At 31.5% G+C, this 12,775-nt stretch overlaps 1 protein-coding gene and 1 long non-coding RNA gene across 2 annotated transcripts in view; one reads left to right on the top strand and one right to left on the bottom strand.

Moving 5' to 3' along the window:
- The window catches only part of LOC128187860 (deleted in malignant brain tumors 1 protein-like), a 45,265-nt gene that overhangs the window by 28,760 nt on the left and 3,730 nt on the right, over positions 1-12,775 (top strand). Inside the window, exons 20-23 of the mRNA XM_052858508.1 lie at positions 785-929; positions 1,174-1,349; positions 1,509-1,653; positions 1,839-2,017. Of these exons, the coding sequence (XP_052714468.1) occupies positions 785-929; positions 1,174-1,349; positions 1,509-1,653; positions 1,839-2,017 (645 nt within the window). The remainder of the gene's footprint in view (positions 1-784; positions 930-1,173; positions 1,350-1,508; positions 1,654-1,838; positions 2,018-12,775) is intronic.
- Positions 5,948-12,615, bottom strand: LOC128187965 (uncharacterized). Its single transcript, XR_008244110.1, has 3 exons — positions 12,284-12,615; positions 7,225-7,310; positions 5,948-6,153 (listed from the first exon to the last, which is right to left on the bottom strand). It is a non-coding gene; the product is annotated as an uncharacterized LOC128187965 (long non-coding RNA).

Here is a 12,775-nt window from a genome sequence, read left to right as displayed (position 1 = left end):
TAGTCCTTTGTAGTCCTATCTTAAAATCCCTACCATATCAAATACAATACACAATAACAGAAGAAAGTACTTTGGTTTCATTTTTGATTGGGTTCATTTCTATATTGACGTTTACTTGATAAATGTTATCATCAATGGCATGTCGAGGCGGCAACTTAGAATATTGTCAATTTGGATTTGTTTCTTTTACATTTCTTTATCTATGACACTGATAAATTTTACTGATTAAACATTAATAATTTAATTATGGTTGTAGTTCGCGGCATTTGATTGGATAGAAAAATTTAGTTAAATTTGTATAACCTGGTTTGCACGTCACAAGACACGTCACAATGCACCGACGTACTAATTCACTTGACGTTACGTTTGAATTTTGAACAGATTTATATCATTTTTAAAAGTAAAACGGACTCAATTTGTACAGCAAATTCCAGAAAATTAAATTATAAGGAATGAACTCAATGTCTACCCAAGTTATACTCGTAAAACCTGGGTTGGAGCAATTTACGCTTTTTTATAATCCGCTTCGCGGATTATAAAGCGTAAATTGCCCCAACCCAGGTTATACGAGTATAACTTGGGTAGACATTGAGTTCATTTCTTAAATGTACTAGCATGACTAAGTTTCTTTAATGTTATTGATAATGATAATATATAAAGTATCAGACATTTATAAACTTATCATTTCGAGAATAAAAATAAAATAGTATAGGTTTCATTCTGATAAAATGGTATTTTTCTGTTAATCTAAAAATACAATGTTAACTTTTTTCTTGTATTTTAGACATTGCTGTCCGACTTGTTGGAGGGACGAGTGAAAATGAAGGTCGATTAGAAGTGAACAGATTTGGGAGTTGGGGAACAGTGTGTGATGATAATTTGAGCGATAAACTGGCAGTTGTGGTGTGTCGATCTTTAGGCTTGCCTTGGTAATCTTCATTGTTGCTGTAGTAGAATTCAATTTTAAACTTTAAATTTATAACAAGTTATAAACAAGTACTACTAATGCGGTGTGACCTAAAAAAAAGACTTGTTTGATATCTAAAACAGTTCAGTTTTGTTGATCATTATATCAGTTATGAAGGGTTTTTTTACTCTTAATAAGAAAAACAGATCAATATTATTTACCATCGGAACAAGTATTTATGATTTTGTCGGATTTAAAATTTCCAGGGCAACATCTGAGGCCTATGGCGGTGCTGTACATGGTCAAGGATCAGGTACAATCTGGTTAGACAATGTTAACTGCATAGGATCCGAGTCAAACATTGCAGAGTGTAGTCACAGTCCCTGGGGGTCTAACAACTGTAACCATGGTGATGATGTATCCATCAACTGCTTGCCCAATGGTAATTTTTTTAATCATGTAATGCATCATCGAAATTGTGTATTACATTTTTCAAGTAGAAAAAGGTATACTCTTAGATGTTTAATTATAAGACATGGAAAATGTTGTCATATAAAAATGATCACCTTAAAAACTGTTCTTTTTTATTTTCTGTCCAAAGATATTTTTGTCCGGCTTGTTGGAGGACCGACTGAATATGAAGGTCGATTAGAAATTTACAAACTGGGAAGATGGGGAACAGTGTGTGATGATGGTTTAAAGGATACACTATCTGTTGTGGTGTGTCGATCTTTAGGCTTACCTTGGTAAGACTTTTCATGATGAAAATGGTCATACAAACCACTTTATGGAAACAAAAATTTACAAAGTACTATAAAGAAGTATAATAAAACTCTCCATGGTTAATATTTTTAACCATGCAATAAAATGGTTAAACTCTGATATTATCAGTTGACAATGTTAAGTTCAGGTATTTACTCTCATCATTCAGGAATGCATCAAAAGCCTATGACGGTGCTGCATATGGACAGGGATCTGGTCCTATCTGGTTGGGCAACGTCAAATGTATGGGATCTGAGACAGGCATTGAGGAGTGTAGTCACAATCCCTGGGGATCTCATAACTGTAACCACGGAGAGGATGTCTCCATCAGCTGTTTCCCGTCAACAGGTAAGGACGTTTTCCAATTTTAAGCAATTTACCGAAAACTTAGCAGGTTTATAAGGACATATTATGTAAGCGTAAAATGTTTTCATCTAACGACGTTATTCATATTCTGTGAAATTTAAATACATATGAGCTTAGTAGTTGTTCTCAATCAGGCATTGTAAGGAACAATTGTCGGCATATTATCATTGGGCAAAAGGTTTCTATTTGACCCTCGTCTTCTCTTATGTAATAAGAATCAAATATTAATCAGTCAGATTTAGTAACATTATCATTATAAGGCCGTCAATGTTATGATATCAAAGAAAAAAATCAACAATTTTTAAGTTCTGATTATAAAGATATCAAAACTTTCTAATGAAGAAACAATATGAAAAGCCAGTACATTTAGAACTGTTATCAAGCACATACTCTAGAATTTAGTGAGCTATTCTGATCACATTTTGTCCGTCGTCCGTCCGTCCGTCTGTCTGTCTGTCCGTCCGTCCGTCCGTCTGTAAACTTGTTACGTTTTGAACTTTTTCTCTAAAACCGCTCATCCAATTTCAACCAAATTTAGCACAATGCATCCTTATGGGAGGGCGAATATAAATTGCAGAAATAAAAGTCCGATTTTTATTTAAAGCGGAGAAAACCTTGAAACTGTAGAAAAAGGGGGGGGGTTGCATTTTTAAAAATCTTCTTCTCAAGAACTTCCGAGGCAAATTCAACGTAAATTAGCATAAATTATCCTTATTGGAAGGAAAATATAAATTCTAAAAATTAAGTGCTAATTCTGTTTCAAATCTGCGTTATTACGAAAATAATAATAAAGGAAAGGCGTGTTATTAATCTGCCAATCTCATTAAAATTTCAGGATATTTGATGGACTAGTATATTTGTATTCGCTGTAAATATTGCTGCAAAATAATGCGTATTTGGAATTGACGATTGCCGATCTGCCCTGGCTTTTATTTTGCCATGGCCCGGGTTTGCATACCCATTTTACTAAGACTCGTATTCCATACTTCTAAAACGAGGTTCTTTGTTTAAAGCAGCCATGACATTATACGAAAAAGGGTCGATCTGACTATGATGAATATGCTTGTTGTGCAACAGTTTGCGTATGAAGGGAAATTTTTGAAACATGCAAAATATATTGGTGCCGATTTTGTGAAGTAAATTGATGCTAAATATTTCAATGCGTTGACTGTTTTCACACATGACGTTGGTGTTGGCTTGTTCTGATTTTCGTTTCGTTTTCATTATTTATGCTTTGTGACCTGGAAACTATCGTCTGTATTTCGTGATTTTTACGTATCAAATCAAACAGAGAATTCGGTAAATCAAACAGTTAACTGTTTACCTGCGCAAATTAAGCAAAATCTGATGTATAAAAAAAGTACTGAAATACAATTCATTCTATCGGTAATTCGGCATTATCTTTTGCGTAATGGTAGATTAATGCAATAGGTTTTGTTGAGAAGCTGGGCATTTTGTCGAGTTTATTCAGTTTAAATAGAGTTTGATATCGCTGACGGAAATATGTAGGTATATACATGTATATATATGATTCATTTCGAAAAAATAAATAGTGTTTTTTATTTGTTATACATGTAGTGCATGTTTCTTGTGTTTAATTGTTTACAATTTCTATTTACTAACCATATTTGAGTGTTAGGCTTCAAATTATAAGCAAGATACAGAGATTTGCTCACAATTCTATATGTTTGTACACTGATCTTAAAAACTAAAGATTAGAAAAGTAAAAAAATTGTCAATATTTATTAAGAAAATTTTCAATGTCTGTTCTTCCAGAAACCAACTTTAACAACTTATTGTATTGTAAACTTAACCTTTTTAGCTCACCTGAGGGTGGGGCCACTATGGGGGGTCGAAGTATAACAAATGAATAATTATATAGAGTAAATTTTTTAAAATCTTCTTCTCAGAAACTAATCAGCCAGGAAAGCTGACACTTGTGTGAAAGCATCATCAGGTAGTGTTAATTTAAAGTTGTGAAAATCATGACCCTGGGGGTAGGGTGGGGCCACAATGGGGGATCGAAGTTTAACAAAGGAATAAAGAGTAAATCTTTAAAAATCTTCTTCTCAGAAACTAATCAGCCGGCAAAGCTGAAACTTGTGTGGAAGCATCCTAAGGTAGTGTAGATTCAAATTTGTGAAAATAATAACCCCTGGGGGTAGGGTCGGGCCACTATGGGGGGGGGTCGAAGTTTAATATATGATTATATAGAGTAAATCTTTTAAAATCTTCTTCTCAGAAACTAATTTGCCAGGAAAGCTGAAACTTGTGTGGAAGCATCCTCAGGTAGTGTAGATTCAAATTTGTGAAAATCATAACCCTGGGGGTAGGTTAGGGCCACAATGGGAGATCGATGTTTTACATAGGAATAAACAGAGTAAATCTTTAACAATCTTCTTCTCAGAAACGTGATATCATGATCCCCAGGGGTAGGGTGGGGTCACAATGGGGGTCACAGTTTAACAAAGGAATATATAGGGTAAATCTTTAAAAATCTTCTCAGAAACTCATCAGCCAGATGATTCTTTATAATTGTTAAGACTTTGGCCCCAGGACAATTCTTTGGCCTCACGAGAAGGTTCAGAGGTTGATGTACGTTTATATCCCATATATAAACTATTGTTAAAGATCTTTTGGAAAACTGCAATACTCAACATATGATATGACTATAAAATCATCCTGTTAGAAAAGGGACTGATGATTATAAACATAAGAATATCCAGGGGGAAATGGATTTTATTTATACAGGATCTACATGTATTATTGTACATTGTCCAGATAGTTTGTATTATGACTCCATTAAGCTGATTTTATCATACCTATTGTTCCTCAGGCGAGCGATGTAGCCCGTGGGCCTCTTGTTTCTTTTATAGTTAATGCTTGAACTATTAAGATCAATTCTCTGTAAAAACCACAGTTTTACTATAGGGTCATGGCACGCATGATCTCTGATTTTCATGAAACTTTCTCAGGTGATTGATACTCATAAGGTATGACATTATCCACCATCAAAATGATGTCCATGACCTTGGTTGCCATGGTAACCAATTTCATTCATTTAGGGCCCAAATACACAGTTTTTGAGTTGGAAAATAAGGTAAACTCAAAGTCACAGAATGGGCTTATTTACAAATTTTCAAGATATTTCACACATAATATACATAGTAGAAATAAAGATGTACATGATGCAAGAGAAAAAAAATCTCGATGTCCTTGTTTAATTTAAAGTTGGTGGCTCAAAGATGGCCCAAATTTCTAAATTTTGACATTTCAATTTTCACCCTGTATTTTTGAAAGTCTCTCAAAAATTGCAGGCAAAGAAAACATAAATCAATTGCAAATTTTAAAACATCATATGTATATAAAATATTATTTATAAAAACTAGAGCGGGTATCCTTTTCGTTTTTGTTTATTTCACTTCCAAAATTTTTTAATTTGACACCTTCCCAACCCCCTAAAAATGTTATGAAATATTTTACAAACAATAATTTGATCATAAAACTCCTTTAAAATACTTTTTCTGCTTAAATAAATGAAAAACTTATTAGATATTTTAAAATATATAAAATTCAATGTATCAGGATAATTTAATTTGGCTTTATAAGAATTGTTTCTATATATTTTTTGCAAAGGGCAGATAACTCCAAGCAAGAAAGTCTATCAATTGAGTCTTAACAAATAATAATAGCATGAAATTCTGTTTTTAGATATTTTCCATCAATGAATTAGGTTAACTGCTTGAATAGATAACAATATTTATGATTTTAACCACTTTAAGAAGGCTTATATTGGTTATTTTGTATGATAAAGGACAGATAACTCCAAATATCAGCACTAGGGGAAAATGATATATCTTTTCATTGTAACTCCAGAAATAAAAATCAACAATTACTTAAAAACTAATAAATAATTCTTCAAATTAATATTCAAAATATATTCCGAATCATGAAAATAAAATAAAAATACACAACAAAGTGACAATAAATTATTGTTGAATTGCTCAATATTTTAGCGAGTTCAGTTTGTTTATTATTTGTTCATCTAGCATTGTATGTCTGACTGTCTTGCTGGTCTGGGTATTCACTGGACTGTTCTCATCATTTTCCTCAACACTCTGCAATGTTGAAAAAGTAGAATATTACATGTATGGAATATTTAATAAAGTCATTTACAGGAACATGTATGTATTTCGCATAGAATACTACAACAGACATGTTCAAATGTGACTGAAATTTTTTTTTTTCAAATAAGAAGCAAAATCCTGATGTATTTATGTTTACATGTACAAAATTTCAAAAGTGAAAAAGAGGAAATGGCTTTTAATTATTATCTCATTTTTTAAAGTTATATTGATTAATATTAATGTTATTTTCACTATAGCATTATTTTCACTATAGCTGCATGTACTAATTAATAGCTGCAACTGAATTAGATATAGCATAACAGGGCTCACCATTAACTAAAATATTAACCTGTTCTTCGGGCAAGTTGCTTACTTGTGTAAATGCTATTATAAATTGTAATTTGTCATTGAAAAGTATGGAAAAATTATGAATGGCATATGAAATAAATGATAGAAATTGATAATAGTATGGTTGGTCTCCACATTATTTACTGTCACAAAAACATTTCATTAAAAATTATCCTTATTGTTGGTGTTATCAAATACAGTGTATCTCAGTACTGGGTCAGTATTAATATTTAAAATAGATTATTAAGGTTTAAACATATCTTACTATTGTATATAATATCACTCAAGAGAAGAATATTCTACTCAATATGCTGGTGTGTTCTAGTGATATGACACTGACAAGTAGATTTAGTACATTTATTTCAGCAACTAAGTTACTATATATAGTTTGGATATAGGTTTTCAACCTTCACTGAAATTTCATGTTTCTTTTTTCTTATACTAAAAGTTTGATCTGTTCCATTAAAGTGAGAAAAAAAATATTTAATTTTTCATGACATTTTATAAGGTCTATCATCATATCATAATTGTTCGAGAAAAATGAATTGTAAACCAGACAAGTGTTTGTGTAGATTGACTTGTCCAAATAAAAAGATCAGCTGGACACAGTGTAACTGTTGATCCCTGCATGTTAGATAATATACTATCAGCTTATTTGAATATCTACTTGTGACATCACTTTTTGATTAATTTTGTTTAATATCATCAACTCACATTTTCTGTTTTATGTCTCCCTTTTGACAGACTCTGTTGTGATGATTAGAGCCAAATTCATTTGTTTCTGCAGCATACACATAATCCTACAATTGTATTTTAATATATTCACAGCAAATTTATAACAAAATGAATCATTTTAAACAAATTCCCAAATTACCTTTACATTTACATTTACTTTAATGCTGTTAACTTTACATGTATATTTATAATCTAAATTAAGTAGTCTGTTCTAAATTGTATTTCCATCACTGTTTGTTTAATCAAATGACTCAAATCAGCCAAAAAAAACCAACCCCAAAACAACTTAGGTATAAAATATAACATGATGCGAAAGAAGAATATAAATCAAAACGGTGAAAAACATTTTTTTTGGGGGGGGGGGGGGGGAGGTATTTGTATTTTCTTTTAATTTAAGTATCAGTATACAGACAACCTAAAATTATCAATTAAAAAAAATAACTGATTGATAAACAGGAAAAAACTAATGGAAGAAATTGTGAATGCAAAGTACGATCAGGTTGAAGCTTTTCGGGAAATTCTGGACAAACAAGAACAATCAACACTCTTTGCTGAGAGTGTTTATGACGATTTCTGGGGAACAGGTCTAAACAAAGCCGGAACAGAACATACCGATCACAGAAAATGGCCTGGACAGAATGTGCTGGGGCAGATCTTTCGTAAGATCGTCAGTACGCGAAGGCCGGCGCCACCACGGAGATCTGAGTCTGTTCCTAGGAATCTACAGGCAGCCTCACAGCGTCATATCTCAGACATGTTGAGTTCGATTCGGAAATCCGACAAAAGAGCTGATAAGCAGCCGTCTACTATGCAAGACCACTCTCGGTCTCCGCGTAAATCTGTGCGGACCAACAGGCGCAAAAATGCGGGCTACAAAAACACTGATGTCAACTCTCTCGGAGAAAAACCACTGGATACGGACTATGATAGTGGTTAGTGCGCGCTCTTAAACACTGTAGTCTGATGATCGACCCGGACATGATTTTAAGGACTGCGTATTGTAGACTGTATATTGTTAAACATACTTCAATCTGTACTGTTTTTTCATTTAGAACGATAGCTTATTTCATACATGTAAAATTTTTAAATGGATAAGTTTGAAATTATAACAGTTAATGCCCGAGGCCTGAACTCGGACGAAAAAAGAACTAAATTATATGCATGGTTACATGATATTCAAACAGATATAATTTTTGTGCAAGAAACCCACTATATAGAAAAAGATGTATTAAAATATGATGCTAGATGGTTAGGAAAATCGTATCATTGTTTTAGCGATTCAAAATTAAGTAGGGGTGTATCAATTCTTTTTAAAAAAAAAATTAGATGTAGAATTAATAGAAAACCATGGGTCTATAGATGGTAGATGACTGTTTTTGAAAGTAAAAATTAACGGCATTGAACTAACTCTTGTAAATGTATATGCACCAAACTCTGCTAAATATAGAAATGATTTTTTTATTAAGTTAAACAGTTTGTTTACATAAAAGATGCGTAGTTGATCTTGATAATATAATAATGTGTGGTGATTTTAACTGTAAAACTAATAATCCACAAGATCAAAGTTCAAATAAGCTAAATAAAATTGTTTCTTCACTAGAAATGTATGATATTTGGCATACAGAATATCCCGATTTGGATGGTTATACTTGGTGTAACGCAGATAATGTTCCTATTAGCAGAATTGACTTTACATTTGTGAGCAGAAATTTTATGATTTTGAAAAAAATTACATTACGGAAAATTCCCGGAACAATTAATGGGAAGAGAATGTCTGATCATAGACTTCTGAAAACTTCTTTTAAAACAAATATTAACAAAAGGGGAAACGGTTATTGGAAGCTTAACAATTCATACTTATCTGACGAAAATTATCAAAAAAGTATTCAAACTTTGATTGAAGAAATAAAATATGAAGAAAACACCAATCCTATGGTAAAGTGGGAATCTTTCAAAGCAAGAGCTCGTGATTTTTCTATTAACTTTGCAAAAAACTCAAAAGAAAGTATAAAACAAAGAATATTATCATTGGAAAAAGAAATAGACGACATTGAAAAATTGGAATTTCATCATATTGATATGACTAAAAAACGCAATCTTGAGGCTGAATTGGATAAAATTTACGATATAAAATGTAAAGGAGCATTTGTAAGGTCAAGGTCTAAATGGATGTTAGAGGGAGAAAAATCTTCAAAATATTTTTTTAACTTAGAAAAAAGTAGACAAAAACAAAGTATAATTAAAGAACTAAAAACTAACAACGGTACATTTAATAAAACAAATGACATTATGGGCGTAATGTGCGATTTCTATGAAAAATTATACTCCTCGAACATGGTTTCCGACAATTGCATTGATGAATATTTATCATCTGTAGAAATTGATAATAAACTTACCGAGTATGATGCTAATTTTTGCGAGCAATTCCCGTCTTGTGAAGAATGTACTGAGGCTGTCATGAGTTTAAAACTTAACAAATCTCCGGGTTTAGATGGTCTAACTAATGAATTTTATCAATGCTTTTGGAAAAATTTAAAGCAACTATTTCAAGATACACTAGAATGCATTTTTGAAAATGATCAAATGAGTTATTCACAGAGACTGGCAGTTATTTCCCTTATTTTTAAAAAAGGCGATCAAACCAACATTAAAAATTACAGACCAATTAGTTTGACTAATACAGATTATAAAATTATAGCTTTTGTATTTGCAAGAAGACTTCAAAAAGTGATTGATAACTTAATAAACGAAAATCAATCGGCGTACATTAAAGGGAGGTATATTGGAGAAAACGCAAGAATAATTTTAGATTTATTCGATTATTGCGAGGAAACAAATAATGAGGGAATTTTTCTTTTCCTAGATTTTGAAAAGGCTTTTGATTCGATAGAATGGAACTTCTTATTAAAAACACTAGAGAAATACAAATTCAAAAATAATTTTATAAAGTGGATGAAGATTCTGTACAATAGCCCGATGTTTCGAATTAAAAAAAATGGATGGATTTCTAAAACATGCTATATGTCCAGAGGAATACGACAGGGATGTCCAATTTCGGCAATATTATACTTATTTGTAGCCGATATTCTAGCTTTAAAAGTGAAAAACAATGATCAAATTCTAGGAATAAAACCAAGTAATTATAGTAAAGAGTTTAAACATATACAACATGCAGATGATCTGACATTGTTTTTAAGAAATAGGGACTCCCTAAAAGAGGCCATAAAGACTATAAAAGAATTTTCTAAACATGCAGGGTCTAAACTAAACATTGACAAAACAGAATGTATATTGACAGGTCGTTTAAAAAGTTGTAAAAATGAAATTTTTGGAATAAAAATAAACACGTCATCCATTAAATGTTTAAGTATATATATTGGACATAATAAAGATGAGTGCTATAAGAAAAATTGGATAGACAAATGTGAAAACATGAAAAAGCTATATGAATCTTGGAAAAGGAGAAAACTCACAATTTTTGGTAAAACTGAAATTGTCAACACACTAGGTATAAGTAAATTTATATACGTAGCATCAATCTTACCATTACCAAATGATAATGATACCTAATTAAAAAATTGTATAGCCATATTTTTAACTTCATATGGAATAATAAAGATAGAGTTAAACGAAAAACAATAATTGGAAAAATAGAAGAAGGAGGGACAGGTATTGTTGATGTACTTTTAAAATTCCAAGCATTAAAAGCAGCTTGGATTCCAAGATTTTTGAGAAATAAAGGTAGAAGTATTCTGGGTGAACACCTGGATCATCTATTAAAAAGTAACAACATAGATTTTGAATATATGTTGAAATTAAACTGTGTTAAGTTGGCTAACTTTGAAATGTTTAAAAACCTACCTTTGTTTTATAAAGAAATTTTTTATGTATTTTAATCAATGTAAAAAAATTACAGAAATATCAAGTATGAATATAAACGATGTTTTACAAGAGCCTATATGGAATAATAGGCATTTTGTATTTGATGGAAAACCTATGTTCTTTAAGAATTGGATTAAAAGTAACATTCTGTATGTTAAAGACCTATTCACTGACAATGGGTTTAAATCATTGTATGAAATTGGTGATAAAGTTTGCAGTAAAGCAAATCTTCTTTGTGAATATAAGATAATAAGTTCTGCTTTTAAGAATATTAGAAATATTGACGGAGTTCAATCAAAATTTATTAATATAAAATACAAGAGAACGTTTTTTTTTTAAAAACAGTATTGTACAATTGAAAACAAGAAATATAATTTTTTCTATGATATATTATTATATAGAAAATTTGAACCTCCAAGATATAATCGTTTTTACAAAGAAATGTATAATATACTCCCTGAAAATTGGAGATCTATATATCTTCAAAAAATCAAATTCGCTTTTGATAGAAATATTGCTGAATTCAATTATAATTTGTTACATAACATGTTGTGCTGTAAGAAAATCATGTTGAAGTGGAAAAAAGACACATGTAACAAATGCACTTTATGCTCTGAAATTGAAGATATTCAACATCTTGTTTTCACGTGCGAGAATGTACGAAGCATTTGGAACATATTATCTTTTGTAATCAATGTGAGAATTCAATGGAAAGATGTTATTTTTGGCTTTTATTTTGAATGTAACAAAAAGACACGCTTATCAAATAACCTCATTTCTTTTGTTGCTTTAAAAATCTACAAATACAAGATGTTTTGCAGACTAGAAAGTCTCGATGAAACAGAATATAATCTAAGAAATCATGTTAAAAAGTGTACTATTTTTTGGATAAATGTATTGAAATTTAGTAAACTGAAATATCATATTGTGAATAACATGCAGAACCTGGGTGATACTGTTAATAATTGGAGATGGTGTTTGGGGGAGGGATATTTTTGTTTGCCAGGGGAATCTGATGCCTGATTTTTAAAATTTACTCTGTACAATAACATTTAGACCTGAGGTGTATTCATTGAGAAAATCAACAAGCAATGGAAGCTTGAACAGACTAAAAGATTGGTTGAAAGTTATTTGATTTGGATGTGAATATACATACCTTGACCAATTGGAATAAGGACTGCCATGAACTGCATCTTATCTCCATAGACTGCCTTTTTATGATCCTATTTCTTCGCTTGTTCATGAGGTTTTTAAACATATACATGTATATTCCAGAGATTTGGGGTTAAATTAATCAAACCACATCATTGGCACCAGATCTGACTTTCACATATAAATTGCATGGCAATGATGGATTTTTGTAATCGCTGTGGGTACCTCAGAACTATGCTCGTCATGGGTTGACACTCTAGAAGAGTACACACTGCGATTCTGTCCACACCATCAGTCCGGGGTGGGGGTGTTTAATTGTTTTGCATTCCTATATAAGTGTTACAGGTCGGTAGCTCATTAGCTTCCTTGGTTGAGTGCTGGATTCGTATGTCTGATTACTGAAACTTATGTAGAGGAAAATGCTGTCCTCTTCACTTGATCATTTTGTACAAGACAGTCACGTGTTTACAAAAGGTTTGAATACAGCACAGATCGG

This window comes from Crassostrea angulata, chromosome 1 (assembly GCF_025612915.1).
Source record: "Crassostrea angulata isolate pt1a10 chromosome 1, ASM2561291v2, whole genome shotgun sequence".
NCBI lineage: Eukaryota > Metazoa > Mollusca > Bivalvia > Ostreida > Ostreidae > Magallana > Magallana angulata.
This window is presented reverse-complemented; position numbering and strand designations above follow the sequence as displayed.